At 30.9% G+C, this 18,084-nt stretch overlaps 1 protein-coding gene across 1 annotated transcript; it reads right to left on the bottom strand.

Annotated features, from left to right (window-relative positions):
* Positions 1-1,803: 1,803 nt before the first annotated feature.
* Positions 1,804-9,266, bottom strand: LOC139886405 (DEAD-box ATP-dependent RNA helicase 28-like). The gene is made up of 20 exons (XM_071870220.1): positions 9,119-9,266; positions 8,412-8,766; positions 8,004-8,189; positions 7,852-7,920; positions 7,548-7,654; positions 7,014-7,095; positions 6,534-6,707; positions 6,056-6,204; positions 5,861-5,956; positions 5,501-5,603; positions 5,148-5,210; positions 4,977-5,038; positions 4,254-4,350; positions 4,035-4,153; positions 3,912-3,954; positions 3,411-3,512; positions 3,159-3,248; positions 2,981-3,055; positions 2,481-2,749; positions 1,804-2,054 (listed from the first exon to the last, which is right to left on the bottom strand). Exons 2-20 carry the CDS (start codon positions 8,727-8,729, stop codon positions 2,039-2,041), a joined length of 2,220 nt encoding a protein of 739 aa, XP_071726321.1. The 5' UTR covers positions 8,730-8,766; positions 9,119-9,266; the 3' UTR covers positions 1,804-2,038.
* Positions 9,267-18,084: the final 8,818 nt, after the last annotated feature.

Here is an 18,084-nt window from a genome sequence, read left to right as displayed (position 1 = left end):
TTATTTATAAATAAATTTTAATAATAAATATTTCAACTTATCATATACATTCAAATAGATATTTAAACCAATAAGTTTAATGTACGGTATTAAACAATTAATACATTGTTACCTTTTCATGTTATAGTATATATGTATCTATTTACATATAATTGTTCGCGAATCGTCGAAAACAACCGAAGGGTATTTAAATATATAAAAGTAATTCAAAAATTTTGAGATTCAGTTTTACAGACTTTGCTTATCGTGTCGGAAATGTTAATCATACAAAGATTAAGTTTAAATTTAGTCGAAATTTCTGGGTCATCACATTATTACTCTCTTTGTTATAAAGGTTCACATTAATATTTTGAGTTGTATCAAACAATTGTTCGTTTTCATTTTATAACCAGTGGCGGAAGCAGGATTTTTCTTCGCCGGGGGCGAACAAATTTTTAAAAACGTAGCAATTTTTTTTGGCAAAATACTGAGTTTTTTGGGCAAAAATTGGAGGTTTTAAGGCAGAATATTAAGGTTTTTGGACAAAATTTGAAAGTTTGTGGGCAAAATTTGAAAGTTTTGGGGCAAAATTTGAAGAATTTTAGACGAAATTTGAAGATTTTGGGGCAAAATATATAGGTTTTGGGGCAAAATATGTAGATTTTGGGGCAAAAAAAAATCTACCGAGAGCAAAGTCGAAAAAATCAAAATTTTAACACTGAAAATTGAAAATCCACTAGGGGCGGGCGCCCCCCCTCAGTCCCCACATAGCACCGCCCCTGTTTATAACCTATCAAACGATACTTTAGTGGGTGGATGCGTTATTTGATTGGTGAATAATGTGATTCCCTGAAAATCCTATAATTGCGTATCTATTCAAACTGAACACTTGAAATGAGAAGGAGATAATATTAATATTGTTTCAACAATAAAGCTTTCTTTGTTAGTTAGAATTTGGCTACTAGTTTTCTCTCAGTTTCCCATTTATACGTGTTCTAGTTTCCCATTTATACGTGTACTATTTAGACTTCTGAAAATTTTATACAAACAATGGACAATCTAGTAGAAAACTAGTAACTAATTGAGGAGGACGATGAATTTATGCAATTTTCACGTCAATCGTAGACATTACTGATCTTGAGATTATACTTTAGCCTAATGAGGACGTGATGTATTTAAGTGTGGGGGTTCGTAACAAACCGTACCACATTCGATTATGTTTGGGACTGAGTGTCAGGTACATAAGTTTTGTAACGAACTTTTTCAACTAATAAACATGAATGTTTAGTTGGGGTTTCTAAACACGCATCTTAATTTCAAAAAACTTGTATCGATTTAAAGATTAAACGAGCTTTGAAGTCTAATTCGAACAATAAATAATTTTTCCAACTCGAACTCAGGTTTAATTCTGAAGTCTTTCACTACTAATATTTATGAATAGAGCTGAAGCTAATCCAGATATAGATATCAATATCAATATCAATATCAATATCAATATCAATATCAATATCAATAGACAATAGTCAATAGAATTTAATTAGGAACCAAACGTATTTGTTGAAATGTGATTAACCTTAATCCGTGTGACAATATTGACATTGAGAAAAAGAGAGAAAAAAACAAAACTTTTAAGATAGATTTAAAACACATTTAAAAAAAAAGTAAATACGAATTTTTTTTTTTTTTTTTTTTTTTGGGTTTTATACATAGTTTTAGGTTATAGCATTTTTACATTTGTCTTCAGAAATCCAATTTAAAGCCACTGCCAAATATCTAGTCTCAAGTCTAGACAGAGTCGAATCATAAACAAATAGACAGATAAAATAAAATCAACAAAATAACTTTCGATTAAAATTCCAGTAACACAAGTCCATTAACTAGTACATACGAAGTAATAATGTTCATCAATGAGAGCTACAAAAACAAGAATTCAGCTCATGTGAAGTACATTGCGGCAGCAACAAGTGATCATGATTTGTATAAATAGACACCAAAACTGGTTGTACGCCAAGTTAATACATCATTCGGTTGTGTGACATCACCGCCAAGGATAGAGTTACTACCTCCGCTTGTACCTGTACCACAAGATTTATATCATAAACTGCAAACAAAGAACTAGAAACGTATCCGAAACCAAATGGAACTGAGAACATTTGTCCTTGAATTACTAAAAATAGTATTTGTTGTGTGTTATTTAAATACTGTTGTATTTATATTGTTAGTGATAAAAGTTGCACAAAGGTTTGATACAAAGTGTTTCAACCTCATAGCTGATTTATAAAATAAGTCGATTAAAAAAGACCTACAGAGCCTACCGTTTAATCAGAGCACTTGACCCCCTACCAAACTCTCCCAAGACACAAAAATTGCCACCTATATTCTTGTATGATAATAAAATGAACCATTTGCTATATTTTGACCTATTTTGACAAGTTACCGAATCTGCCAGCTTTACCGCCTCTAGTATAAAAGAAACCAAAACTAGTATCAAAAATAAGTACCTTGATTTGCTCTTAAACGAAGATGACTTCTTTCCGCCTCCACTTGCACTTCGTTTTTGCTTCTTCTCACTCATATCATTCTGGAAAAGTTCCTTCATTTCTTCAGGTCTTGACTTAGTTAAATGAGAAGGCTTCTTTGATTTCTTATTCGTCCTTACAACCCTCCCAGCATCAGCTGCCTTTTTAGCACCTTTTGCTGCTTTTGCACGCCGATAAGCCAAATCAACCAGAGATATGCCTGGTTTTTCTTTGTTGTTTCTTGCATTATTCTGTAAATCACAATATTAGTAAACTCTTGCACATAAATTATGTAACATTGCAAATTATCGATATGCAAGTACTGATAACGTTAACTGTCATTTTCAAAATCATTTCATTCTGTAAGTTCTGCAATTATATTATACAGAAAGAGGATGAGTACACCATTAAATTTCCATAAATCTACTATTTTTGAACAAAATATAATATACATTGATATTATTTTTAACCATAAAACGTACCCCAGCTTCGGCTTCATCTTCTAACATCTCTCTAGATGCCTCAAGCTTTCTTCTCTTCTTTCTAGGAAGATTTTTCTGTAACCAAAAGTAGTCAAATTAGATTCATTTAGTTTACTTACTTTTTCTTTCATTATTTATTTATAACTCATAACAAAATCAAAGGAAAAACAATAAGCACCTCATACTCTCGCTTTTTCTTGGCTTTCTTCTTTCGCTCTTCAGCTTCTTCAGCACTCATCACCTTCTTCTTAGAACTTTTATCGACCTCCTGAGGTCCCATTTTTAAAAAAAAAAAAAAAAATGTCAGATAACATCAACAATGGCACATACTGTCATTGTAAATAATTAAAATAATATTAAAGAAAGATGTACTCTATTATAAGAGAAGTTACAAATAATAGGTGGCATGTGAAATGCCATAAAAACCTACCTTTCCAGCATTAGCAACAAGTTTTTTCTCCTTCTCTGTAACAAACCAAGTCCTCTTGGGGCGAGAAAATATTTCATCTCTGTGTGTGATCATGTTCTCTGCCTGTAAGTCATAGATACACAAATTAAACACGTATATAATAGATAGCAATTTCAACAAGATTACTAGAATATTTGTTTATTTAGGTTATGCATAATCTAAAACTGTCAAACGAAAAATAAATAGTTTTAAAAAAACATGGGCAGATAGAAAACGTTCAAACGGGCCGTAAGTCACTCAAAATGTACTTTAAATGCTCAAAAACTGCCAAATCATCTCTTATAGAACCTAGCTATCATATGATATCAATTTGTAGTCATATCACACACTAATATTTCGTTAAAAATTTGGAAGTTACAGATAAACTGGTCTAGCATATCACCATGTTTGAGTAGGTATCAGTTGTATTAATTTAGTGAAATCATGTACACGCTAGTTGATAAGATACGGCATGTGGATTACCTTGTCTGCTTCCATTTCAGCCTTTCTTAGTGCCATTTCTTCCCTGTATCATTTACACATCACTTAATTATGTTATAAAAAATGATTTAAAAAACAAGAATGCTAATGATTAAAAATACAAACCTCTCCTCTTTAAGAATTGAAGCTACTTGATCCTCCATTTCCTCGATCATTTGACTCCATTTAGTGATTGATTGTTCCGCAACAATACGACTCTTCAGCTTTGAACCGGCCCTTTTTACCTATGATAAAGTAGTCACATTTGGGCCCAACGGTTTGTCAAATAAACATACAGAGACACGTTAACTAACTAAACAATTTATAGGATATAGGTGTACTCACGATAGCTTTTAGAAGAGATCGGTCATTGTCAGTAACAAAAGTAACAGCATACCCCTCTCTACCAGCTCTAGCAGTTCGACCCACTCGATGAACATAACTATAGAGAATATATTTTAGAAGATCTATCATAAGATGAATAATAGACATTAATTAAAAGCAGCATATGAGTTTATGATCTTTTTATTTTGAACATGATGATTGATGATTGATTATCACAAGGTAATCAAAATGGTACATACCACGGTTTACCACTTACGTATGGTGGTGTTTGCATATGTCATTTGAAAGTAATAGTGTCATAATAAAATGAATAGATGTACGAAAGTAGGCTATAGAATTGTAAAAGTGTTCACTTTGTCCATTTGAAATTCTGATAATTAAACCATATGATAGTTGAATGTCTCACATATTCTTACTATTTGAGAAGCTACAAAAAATCTAACATGACATATAATTGAGGTAAAAAAGAGACTCGAGTGAAATGGGGGCAAAAGCATCTTATATTAGGTTTAAAATAGATAATCAAATGTGTTAAAAGTGGATCAATCTAAAACTGAATATCTGACACTTGCACTATTCAGACCATCTTTTTCAACAAAGTTGCAGCTAAGCGGTCACAAAAAGCAATATACATAAGCCCACAAATCGGAGAACATATGAGAAATAGTGCATGAACATGTCAATGATAAAGTGAAAAACAGAAGCAATTAAAAGAAAGCTTACCTAGTCAGGTCACGTGGGCACTCATAGTTAATAACTGTTTTAACTCCAATAATATCAAGCCCCTGTAAAAACCATTAAAGGGGTTGATAATCAGTGTTGACCATTAACGTTATGTTACATCCTTCCCAAAATTTTTAAAACAAATACTAACTAAAAGGAACAGCAACTTACCCGAGCGGCAACATTAGTTGCAATCAAAAAATCAGCTTCCTGCCTTCTAAAAAGTTCCAGGGCCTGTACAGACGAAGTTTTTATGTCAGACAACAGCTACATAAATTTCTTGTTCTCTTTCATTGTTTGGTACGTTAAATTATTACATTATCATGATATAATGATGTATTAATATGATATATATACAGTTAAATTATATATACAGTTAAATGTCGTTACAACGATAATCGTTACATATATGTCTCGTTTCGAAATCCTTAAGTTAGTAGTGGGCATCCTTAGAAGAAAGAGTGGTCTTTCAGGATTGGTCGTTGTGTCACCACCAGAGTAAGCCATGATAATTCAAAACTTACATCTAAACGTTGGGCCTGAGTGAGATTTCCATGAAGCTCGGCAGCTTTAAAGCCAGCTAAACCAAACAAAATTTTTAGCCTATGTGCTGCTTGTTTTGTTCCACTGTAAAATAACAAGGTAAATATCAGTTCAATAAGCATTGCAAAGCAACCTCAAGTACATAGGCACACACGAATGAAGAAAACTCAATTCTAAAAACAACTTGTTTTAAACCTACAAATACATAGCACTTGGTATAAAACAAATAGTCAATTCACAAACGGTTTTCCATATAGATTTAATAAACATAACTCCCAAGAAAAATTACCTTCACTCACAAGTTAGTCATAATAGCATTTAACAATCGTGAGTTTAGTTACCTAAAGATGATCACTTTGGAAGTAAATGTCTTAGAACACAATGCAAGAAGAACGGCCTCTTGATTTCCTTCCCTCATTCTACGAATCCTAACAACCCTATAGAAGAAAACGTAAAAAAAAAAGATGGATATATTAAAATCTGCTTTGAAGAATATTGGAAGTGATATATCATAGTGATTTGAAAATTGCTCATACTCCTCGGTCAATGTTGAAGGACGCTTTGTGATCGGGTCAGCAGAGAGGCGCAAGGGTTTGTTAAGCAATAGTTTGATAAGCTCGTCGACTTGCTCAGTCATAGTGGCTGAGAACAGCATAGTCTGCCTACCTTTAGGACATAGTCTCACCTGCAATGGGATCGAAAAGGTATGAAAAGATCTATTAACAATGTTCCCTACATATTACGGGGCATGCTAGCAATGTTTTTTTAAAAAAATAAAAAAGTATTGATGGATATTATTGATTAATGATTAATACTACATTTAGACCAATTTGACTGGGTTCCTTCTGAGCTTAGTCTTTAAAGAACCCATTTGGCTCATTAGAAATGAAAGTAACCCGAACCGACACATTCACAAAAAGGTGGAAAATTGGGAACTCTAATAATCAAGAATTAAAAAAAAAAGGAAAGAAAAAAAAAAGGAAAGAAAAAAAAAAGTAAACGGTTCAGAATTACCAGCTCACGAATCTCAGCATCAAATCCAAGCTCAAGAAGACGATCTGCTTCATCAAGGATTAGAACAGCAAGATCATCCAAATCCACAGACATTGAATTGCGTAAATGATCTATCATACGTCCAGGGGTGGCGACGACTATATCTGGCAAGGATCTCAATGCTGCTTCTTGAGCCTGATATATATTTCGAATAATATAATAAATAAACAATAACTTAAACTAACTAATGGGTATAAGATATACAGACTAATCACAATTGAAAAAATTGTAGGTATAAAATTCACCTAAGTTCTTATACTGAAGGTAAAACAATAATGTTCATTTCTTGTAGTGATATTGTTCATTTATTGTCACAACAGTCAGTTTTCAAATAAAGACACTATTTCGGAATATCCAAATGTTTAGCTGACAATAATCAGTTTGGATTATCTATATGGGGCTTATTAAACTAATCAGATAAATAAAAGATGGTGAACAAACCTTCGTTGAAAGGCCACCAAGAACAAGGCAACATCTGATGTCTGTAATAAACTGAGCAAGTTTTCCAATCATGCTATGAATCCTGTATAAACATCCAAGTTACAATAAGTGTTACATGACCTAATGAAATTAATGATTACTACTAGTCCTATAAATCTAGAGTTGCAAGCAATATAGTAAAATTAATGACCACATTATATAGTTGAATCTCTAATGAAATTAAAAGTTAATATATCATAAACAAACTTCAACCAGCATTAAAGTTTCAATAGTCTAACAAACATAGAACCTTTACAAACGTTACAGGTAGAACTCCTAATGGCCCGATGTACTAACATAAACAAAATACCTTTACAAATTATACCAGCTTTAGTAAAAACTCATCCTAATTGGAACTTTAAATTTCAGACAAGTAAACTTCTTCAAGTGATAAAGTTAGATGAGAAAACGGAATGATAGGGATTATTCTTTGACATATAAGAATGATTTAACTAGAAAGGACAATAAACACCAGCTAAATCAAATAGTACTTACTGAACAGCCAACTCTCTCGTAGGGGTAAGAATTAGGACCCTTATTGCAGGTCTATGTTTTGGACGAAAAAGCAATCTCTCTAATGTAGGCAGGGCAAAGGCGGCAGTCTGCAAAGTGTGAACCCAAAATTAGATCAATTTCAACCAGGACATGTCTTTGAACATATAATACTAATTGGTGCGCCATTATGGACACAAAATTTACCCTTTTAGTCAATTAAAAATATAATGTATTTCAAATCCACCCATACATAAGTATATGGGTCGATATTGCCATATCAATGGATACAGATCTGTAAACATACCTTCCCAGAGCCTGTAAGTGCGCTACCACATATGTCACGTCCAGTAAGCGCCAACGGTATACATGCAGCCTAAAAATTAACCAACAAACATTCAGCATATGACATATGAATGTGAATATATGACGAAGAGTATGTCAGTAGATGATTATAACCTGAATAGGTGTTGGCTTGCTGTATCCCAAGGCTTCACACGCTCGAAGCAATGGCCTAGAAAGATGGAGATCCATGAATGAATTTGCATGAAATTTAACACCATCTGCCTTTGAAAAGAACGATTTACTATCCCCACCCCCTGCTGTAGTAGGAACATCGTCGTCTTCTTCAGGTTTAAAATCCTCCTATAGTTTGCAATCAGTTAGTTCAAAATCGCACCTTATGACACTATCATTTTCTTATAATAACTAAAACTCTCATTCACATAGCATATCACTACTGTAAGCCATATAAAATATGTTGCTATTTGCAACATGTGATTGAGTTTCATAGAGTATAAGTATTTCAGCTCTAGTTACAAATCTTTATGTGCATATAAATAAACAATACTGTAGTATACTACTGACCTGCCGATCTGGCTCTGAATCAGAAGATCCATCATCATTATCAGCCTCGTCATTATCCGGTACCGTTTCAACATGACTACGTTGTTGAACAAACTTTGAGATTTTTTCATCGATTGAAGTAGTGCTACGACGAGCATGTTCTTCCGCAACCGATTCTGTATAGGACGAAAAATCCCATGGAGATTGTGTCTTTATTTTACTTTTTACTTTTTCTTCTACATCACTGGTTTCTTCTTCATCTTCTCCATCACTATTTATATCTTCATAGTCAATTTCTTCATCACTAGGTGGCTCAAATGAAAACTCTGAATCCATCATTATTAAGTTTTATAGAAAATACCTGGCCTTGCTTCACCTAATACAATGAGGTATCAGAATAAAACCTATATTAATACTAAATACTTGCAGTAAATCAATAAATGAAACATATCCTTATAACCATCACTATTAGGTTATGTAGAGCAGAGCTAACCTAGCATCACCATTTAACTAGAAATGTCAAGTTCAAACCTAAATTAAATCTTCCACTAAATCGAACGATGAAATATAATATACATATATGATCGTATCACATAATTGGAGGAATATCAGCCATAAACTAGTTTTCAGTTAGACACGGAAATAAAAGTATGCAATAAATGCTATTATTGGTTAATAAATTATTTAGCAATGTAATGTAATTTTAACGGCAAATAAACGAAGCTAACCTTGATGCAAATCAAAGGAAAAGCTAAACCGAGAACAGGACCGGTGGAAAGGTCAAGCCGTCGGGCAGGAGAGACGAATTAGAGTGGTGCGTAGGAACGCGAAAGAAGAGACTGCCTTGCAAAGGGTTTTAGAGGGTTTCTAGGTTTCTTTTTCTTGCTTCAATTCAACTGCAGGGGTGCTGGTTCCTTAGCTTAAGAAAATGGGCTTCACGCCCTTTGGAGATACCTTAAAAAATTCAGCCCAAATTAAAAGCCGGCTTTTTTCCTTATTGGCCCATTCGTAATATCATACTTAAAAATGTCAGGCATTGACTTTTTTTCACAGTGTTTGAATGAAACTAGTTGGAGCTGGAGTTTATGGGCTAAAGTTGGAGCTGGAGCTAATGGGCTAAAGTTGGTTGGTAGCTGAAGCTTATTATTTTTTATAAATATTTGGTAAACTAGCTGGAACTTATTTTCCAGTTCATAAGTTCTACTTTTTTTCATAAGCTACTACAAGTAGCTTATTTTTTAAGAGCTTATGATTTTCATAAGCTCTACTTTTTATGTCTACCAAACAAAGCTTATAACTTGAAGCTTATTAAAATCATAAGCTCAAACTCCAATAAGTTCTCATAAGCTTGTGTGCCAAACACACCCTTTAATTATAAATATGTTTATGTGTTATATAAGTATTTGATAAAGATTATATTAATGAATTGGTTTTAAGAGTCTTTTATTAATATAATTTTCATTAAATATCTAATAAGATGAAAAGGATATTGAAAGTAAATTTTAGAAAAAACTAGTTGTTGAACCCTCGCTTGGCGCCGGGTGTTTGGTTTTCAATTTATTTTATTGCGTTTAGTTTGTAAAATTATTTCGTGGCTAAAGAATGATGTCGTTGAAGCGCAACTCGAGTCGAACTAAAAGGTATAACCCGTGAAAGATTTAAATGTTATTTTAAATTAACAATATATGTCCATCTCCGCGTTTAGCTATGGAATTATCGACTTTTAAAAATTTAACGCAAAATCAACGTGTATGAAAAGTACCTCAAATATTTAGCGTTTTTTAAAAAGCGTCCGTTTTGCGTATATTTAGTGACATTGTGTTCCTAAAATTTTTTCGAGTTTAACGATGGTGTTGGAAAAATTTAACTCGTTGCGAGCGAGAAGATATGACCCGTTGAATATTTGGGTGGAGTTTATTTAAGATTTTTTATGAAAATGGTTATTTGACACTTTACCCCCTGTTTGGGGGGTCGATTTGAATATTTGAAAAAAGTGTGGGGGTCTTTGTTGATGTAGTGAAATTCAATTAGATTTTTTTTTTAAAAGGTGAAAGGACGAAATGCCTCTAGTTATTATTCATCATTTTTGTCTATTACATAATACGAGTTGAGGTGCCATCGCGTTGCGTCGGAGAACGTTAGCTAAATGCGATTGAGAAAAAAGAAGAAAAAAAATAGAAGTAAAGAACATTAATTAAAATGACTAAAAAACCTAAAATTTATAAAACGGGAAAAAATAAATAATAACAGCTATATTAAAAGTAACAACTACAACAGTAGTTATTGTTGATTTGTAGTAAGTGAGAAAATAACTATTCACCAATTTTTTGTTTTAGTTTCTATTTTGTCGAGATGAAGGATCCAAATGTTTCATCAATAAAGTGAGACGTACATTGACGATTGGTACAAACCATTTAATAAAAAAGAAAAAATTATTATATATATATATATATATATATATATATATATATATATATATAATGAGTAGTTATTAAAAGTAAAAAAGTTAAGCAATATTAAAGTGAAAAGTTATGTGGTTAATTTGTAAATAGTAAAAAATTTTGTGTTAATTTAAGTTATGTAGTTGATTTGTAGTAAGTGAAAGTTTTGTGGTTGATTTATAGTAAATGAAAAGTTACTTGAAAAATTATGTGGTTGATTTGTAAAAAATAAAATAAAAATGTGTCATTTTGTAAAACTTTGAAACTATTATTTCACTATGTAAAATTTGAAAACTATTGTGTCAATTTGTAAAACTTAAAACTATTTTGTCAATTTATAAAAATTGAAAACTATAGTATTTATAAACTTTGGTTGAAAACTATTGCGTCCATTTGTATAACTTGAAAAATATTATGTTAAATGTAAAACATAAAAGGTATACTATATATAAACTTTATGTTTTAGAAGAAGGGTTTGTGTCAATTTGTAAAATTCGGAAATTATTGTCTCAATTTGTAAGATTTGCAAACCATTGTGTAAATTTTTAAAGTTGAAAACTATTTTGTCAATTTGCAAAATTTGAAAACTATAGTATTTATAAACTGTGGTTGGAAACATTTGTGGTAAAAAAGTTAAGTAATATTATAGTGAAAAAGTTATGTGATTAATTTGTAAATAGTGAAAACTTTTTTTTTTAATTTAAGGTATGTGATTGATTTGTAGTAAGTTGAAGTTGTATAGTTGATTTATAGTAAATGAAAAGTTATTTGAAAATTTATGTTGTTGAATTGTAAGAAATAAAAATTGTGTCAATTTGTAAAACTTTGAAACTATTGTTTAATTTGTAAAACTTGGATACTATTGTGTCAATTTATAAAACTTGAAAACTATTTTGTCAATTTGTAAAATTTGAAAACTATATTTTAATTTATAAACTTTTGTCGGAAACTATTGTGTCCATTTGTAAAACTTTAAAAATATTGTGTTAATTTGTAAAACATGAAAAGTATACTATATATAAACTTTATGTTTTATAAGAATGGTTTGTGTCAATTTGAAAAATTTGAAAATTAGTGTGTCAATTTGTAAAAATTTTAAACTATTCTGTGAATTTATAAAAGTTAGAAACTATTTTATCAATTTTGAAATCTATAGTATCTATAAACTTTGGTTGAAAACTATTGTGTCAATTTGTAAAACTTGAAAATGTTGTGTTAATTTGTAAGATATAAAAAAATGTACTATTCATAAACTTTATGAATAAGTATACTACTACATATAAACTTTTGTTATAAAAGTAATAATTGGATGATAATTTTATTATTATTATAGATATTGCATAGTATATTTTTTTGAGTATAAATAGGTGTGTTGAGTTAGAGTTTATGGGATGTATTTTTTGGTTAACAAAACACTCTCTCTCTCTAGATTCCAAATGCCACCAAACTCTCATTGTACATTTTTCTATAAATAAAAAATCAATTACTCATACCTTTTGTTCAACCTTTGTTTTCTCTGTTTTACAGTATCTCTATCTCTATATACCTTCTACAGTCAAGAACCACTAAAGGTAGTTATAAGCCTACTGAATTATAACACGTTATCAGCACGATTATCTCAACATTTATACTAAATATGGTTGGCTCTGCCACCTAACTAATATATGGTCGGTTATACCACCTAAATGATATATGGTCGACACTGTCGCCTAATTTACATTTATGTTATCTAACATTTATTTATGTATACTAACATTTACATTTATGTTATTTAACATTTATTTATGTATACTAACATTTACAGTTATGTTCACTAACATTTATATTTATGTTTTTTAAGTTATATATGGTCGGTTATACCACCTGAATTATATTTCTGTAATCTAACTTTTACTAACTTCACTAACATTTATATTTATGTTATTTAAGTTATATATGGTCGGTTATACCACCTGAATTATATTTCTGTAATCTAACTTTTACTAACTTCACTAACATTTATATTTATGTTATTTAAGTTATATATGGTCGGTTATACCACCTGAATTATATTTTCTGTAATCTAAATCTTATTAACTTCACTAACATTTATATTTATGTTAATAAGACCTCATGATTGTACGCAACACGTCATTTGACAACACGGTACTTTATGTACGCAACACGTCATTTGACAACACGGTACCATGGGTCGAGATTAATTCCGATCAATACGAATACGATGGGGTCTTTATATGTTATCTAACATTTATGATTACTTATGCAATAAATCATTATTTATTTCATGCATACTAATGTTTATTCTTAAAAGTAAATCTTAAAAGTTAAAATAAGAAAAAGTAGTTTGTATTTTTATTAAAAGTAAATCTTAAAAGTTAAAATAAGAAAAAGTAGTTTGTATTTTTATTAAAAGTATAAATCTTAAAAGTTAAAATAAGAAAAAGTAGTTTGTATTTTTATTAAAAGTAAATCTTAAAAGATAAAATAAGAAAAAGTAGTTTGTATTTTTATTAAAAGTAAATCTTAAAAGTTAAAATAAGAAAAAAAATCTTGTCCTTTATATTACTCATACGCGTTTTGATATAGTGACTTTATTCGTTAACGTCAACTAATGACGTTACAACGGTCATATATACATAACGGTTGTTAACGTCAACTGACGACGCTACAACAACTATATTTTTCAAATATAAAATAAACATCTCCGTTTTCACATTTTCACAAATCAATCTTTATTTTTCAGATTACTACTCTCAAAAGGTTTTTGTAAAAATGATTCACACAAGGATGATTTTTCCTATTGTATTGGTCATATTAACTATCATCATTGTTGCTAATATACCACCGGGTGAACCTATATTCTATCCTGCCCTTGTGGTTTTATTATTTGTAATCATACCATTATTCTGTTGTTTGCTACTTATGAATTTAAAATGATTCTAATTTCATTTTATTATTTGTCTATGAATAGAAGTTGATTATGATTATAATTTATGTTATTCATCTTTTTGATAATAGAAAATGTCGAATTTGAAAAGGCTTAAATTTGCTCATTTAGAACAAGTGGGAACAACTACTTAACATGGGTTATGAATGTAGAAAAACATCTCGAATCAAACGGTATTTTAGAAACCCTGAATGAAAATAACAATTATTCCGAACAAGAGAAAGCAATAGTAAGTATTTTTCTTAGCAAACATATTGACGAGTCCTTAGAATCTACATATTATATGATCGAAAATCCAAGTGTATTATGGAAAATACTCAAAGATAGATACGTTAATAATTATCAAAAAAAAAAAAATAATAATAATAATAACGGTGATCCATGAAAGAATAAAATTAAAGATATTAGTAGACGCTCTTATAAGAATTCCGGAGATTCTTATTAATGATCTGGTAACGTGGATCATCAGTCTAGTATTTCTTGAATACATGAACATCTTGTTTAGCTCTACAAATAAGTCCCAAAAAGAAAAGAAAACGAGAGTGAATCTGTTGACAAATCTTGATTAAATTAACCCTGAGCTACCTTGAGACTTGAATGGTTTGAATTTTCTAAGATGCCTAGTTTTTTTTTTATGTATCACTCATAAATAAATGGTTTTAGACCATAACGCATATGTTTTATTAAGTGTTATCTTTTATGTACTTCAGATTATAACTTGTTTGCAGGTAATATAATTTGAGTATCTTGCTGAAATATAACTCATTATTTGCTTATCTTATTTGAAGTTTTAGTATGAATCATGCAGAAATACAACATCAATTAAATGGTAAAGACCTATGTATTGCAGATAGTAGTAACATACACACTATGATCAAATCTAAGAAATATTTCATTGATTTAAATCAAATGAAGGAATTATAAATACTATACCAGCTCTTGCAAACTTGATATAAGAAACGAAAAAGGCAAAATTTCATATTACCAAATGGTACGAATTTTTTGGTAAACAATATCTTGTTTTCTCCCAAATCAAAGAGAAATTTGTTAAGTTTCTCTGATATATATCATAGTGGATATGATTATCATTCAATGATAATCGAAAATGAGAAATATCTATGTAGCACCGAAAAGCGCATAGGATTAAAAGCGCATATGATAAAAAGCGCATATGATGAAAAGCGCAGCGCATATGATTAAAAGCGCATATGATGAAAAGCGCATCGCATATAATTAAAAGCGCATATAATGAAAAGTGCATATGACGAAAAGCGCAGCACATATGATTAAAAGCGCATATGGTGAAAATGATATATGATGAAAAGCACATATGGTGATTAATGAAAATCACATATGGTGATTAATGAAAAGCACATATAGTGATTAATGAAAAGCACATATAGTGATTAACGAAAAACACATATGGTGATTAATGAAAATCACATATGGTGATTAATGAAAAGCACATTGAGAAAGAATCACCAATATTTCTTGAAAGAATTCAAGGGAATATATATGGACCAATTCATCCATCATGTGGACCATTTTGATATTTCATGATTCTAATAGACGCATCTAGCGGATGGTCTCATGTTTGTGTGATATCAAGCCGTAATATGGCATTTGCAAAGTTTCTTGCACAAATTATTAAATTGAGAACACATTATTCTGATTACATCATTAAAAGGATGAGACTTGATAATGCTGGTGAGTTAACATCTCAAGTATTGAATGATTATTATATGTCTACAGGGATTGTTGTTGAACATCCAGTTACTCATGTGCATACACAAAATTGGTTTAGCTAAATCAATAGATAAACGCTTGCAGCTAATAACTAGACAATTGGAAATGAGTACAAAACTCTCAATATTTATATGGGGACATGTAAAATTACATGATGCGACATTAATTCGCATTAAACCAAGTGCAAGTCATAAATATTCTCCATTACCAACTTAATTTTGGTCGAGAGCCAAATATTTTCCATCTTAGAACATTTGGCTGTGCAGTGTATTTTTAATTGCACCACCACAATAAATGATTCCTCAAAGAAGGATGGAAATATATGTTGGATATGAAACATCTTCAATCATAAGATATATTGAACTCATGACGGGTGATGTTTTACAGCACATTTTGCCGATTGTCACTTTAATGAAACATTGTTCCCTATATTAGGGGGAGAAATGAAAAATAAATAAAATAATGCTTCATGATGTGAACATCAATTAAGGTATATTGAACTCGCACAAAAGAATGTGAAACGAAAGTTCAAAAATAATGCATATGCAAGAACTTGCAAATTAATTACTTTATGCATTTACAGATATAAAAAAGTGACTAAATCATATATACCAGCGATAAATGCTCCAGCTCGAACTGAAATTCCAAAAGCTGGCAATAATGTCACTGTTGAGTCTTTGCCACGCATCAAACGTGGAAGATCAATTGGTTCCGAAGATAAAAATCCTCGAAAAAGAAAATCAGCTGATAATGAGGTAAGAGAAAGTGTTCATGAAGAACCACAAATCAATATTCCTTCTGCAGAGGATATTGATAAATGTAAATACTAAAATTGCGATAAATTATGCAATATTATGGAACCGAAATGAAACTAAAATCTCTATGAGATATTTTCATATAATGTTACAATGACATCATGAATAAAGATGATGATCTGGAACTAAAATCTGTCATTGAATATACAAAATGGACATGATTGAGCTCAATGGAAAGGAGCAATAAGAGCTGAATTAGAATCGCTCGATAAAAGAAAAGTTTTCGGATCAATCGTTATCACTTTTAAAGATGTGAAATGTATGGGATACAAATGAATTTTTATCCGAAAAGAAATGTGCAAATGAAGATACAAGGCAAAACTAGACTTGTAACTCAAGGTTTCCCACAAAGACCAGAAATGAATTATGAGGAAAACTTATCCTTATGTAATGGATACAATTACTTATTAGATACTTAATCAACCTGGTAGTTACTTAAATGCATCTCATGGATGTTGTTACTACTTATCTATATGGATCACTTGATAGTGATATATATGAATATACCTGAAGGGTTTAAGGTATCAGAAACATCTAACGCAAAACCTAAAGAAATGTATTCCATTGAATCACAAAGATTTTTATATGGGTTGATACAATAGTATAACGGATTAAGTGATTACTTGATAAGAAAAGTGTATACATATAAACTTATTTGCACATGTGTTTTAATTATGAAAAACAATGACCAGATATATATCGTAGTTATTTATGTCAATGATCTTAATATCATAGGTACAAATAAAGAGATCCATGAAGCCATTCAACTTCTAAAGAAAGAATTTGAAATGAAAGATCTCGGAAAAACCAAGTATTGCCTTGGTTTACAAATTGAACATATGCCTAATGGTTTACTTGTACATCAAACAACATATACTGAAAAGATTTTAAAACGTTTTAATATGGACAAGGCAAAACCATTAAGTACTCCTATGGTTGTTAGATCACTTAATGTTGACACTGATCCATTTCGTCCCTGTAAAGATCATGAAGATATCCTGGGACCAGAAGTACCATATCTTAGTGCAATTGGAGCTCTTATGTATCTTACAAATTGTACAAGACATGACATTTCTTTTGCAGTTAATTTGTTGGCAAGGTTCAGCTCAGCTCCTACCAAAAGACACTGGAATGGGATCAAACACATATTTCGATACCTTCGAGGAACTACTGATTTAGGATTATTTTATTCTAACGAATCAAAACAAGATTTGGTTGGTTATGCAGATGCAGGTTATTTATCTGATCCACATAAAGCTAAATCTCAAAATGGATATGTATTCCTAAATGGAGGTACCGCAATATCATGGCGTTCTCAAAAACAAACACTTGTTGCAACATCATCAAATCATGCCGAAGTAATTGCATCACATGAAGCCAGTCGGGAATGTTTTTGGTTGAGATCAATGACACAACTCATTACTGATTCTTGTGGACTAGAACGCAATAAAAGTTCAACAACTATCTATGAAGATAATGTAGCTTGCATAACACAGATGAAAGAAGGGTATATCAAAAGTGACCGAACAAAACACATACCCCCTAGATTCTTCTCATACACTCAAAATCTCATTAAGGACAACCAGATTGAAATGAGATATGTTCAGTCCAGCAAAAACTCTGCTGACCTTTTCACCAAAGCACTTCCAACTGCTATTTTCAGAACACACGTTCATAATATTGGCATGAGGCATGTTCAGAAGATGTAACAACTCAGGCGTTGCCTACTTGAGGGGGAGTCAACT

This window comes from Rutidosis leptorrhynchoides, chromosome 1 (assembly GCF_046630445.1).
Source record: "Rutidosis leptorrhynchoides isolate AG116_Rl617_1_P2 chromosome 1, CSIRO_AGI_Rlap_v1, whole genome shotgun sequence".
Classification (NCBI taxonomy): domain Eukaryota; kingdom Viridiplantae; phylum Streptophyta; class Magnoliopsida; order Asterales; family Asteraceae; genus Rutidosis; species Rutidosis leptorrhynchoides.
Note: the sequence above shows the minus strand (reverse complement) of the source record. Positions and strands in the feature narration are given on the sequence as shown.

Bases quoted from the DNA above. Each gene is read 5' to 3' on its own strand.
- LOC139886405 (XM_071870220.1), bottom strand. From the start codon at position 8,729: ATGATGGATTCAGAGTTTTCATTTGAGCCACCTAGTGATGAAGAAATT. The intron at 4,351-4,976 runs GTAAGCTTTCTT...TATTCTCTATAG, and splicing joins TGCCCACGTGACCTGACTAG to TTATGTTCATCGAGTGGGTC. The intron at 3,955-4,034 runs GTTTGTATTTTT...TAAATGATACAG, and splicing joins TCAATTCTTAAAGAGGAGAG to GGAAGAAATGGCACTAAGAA.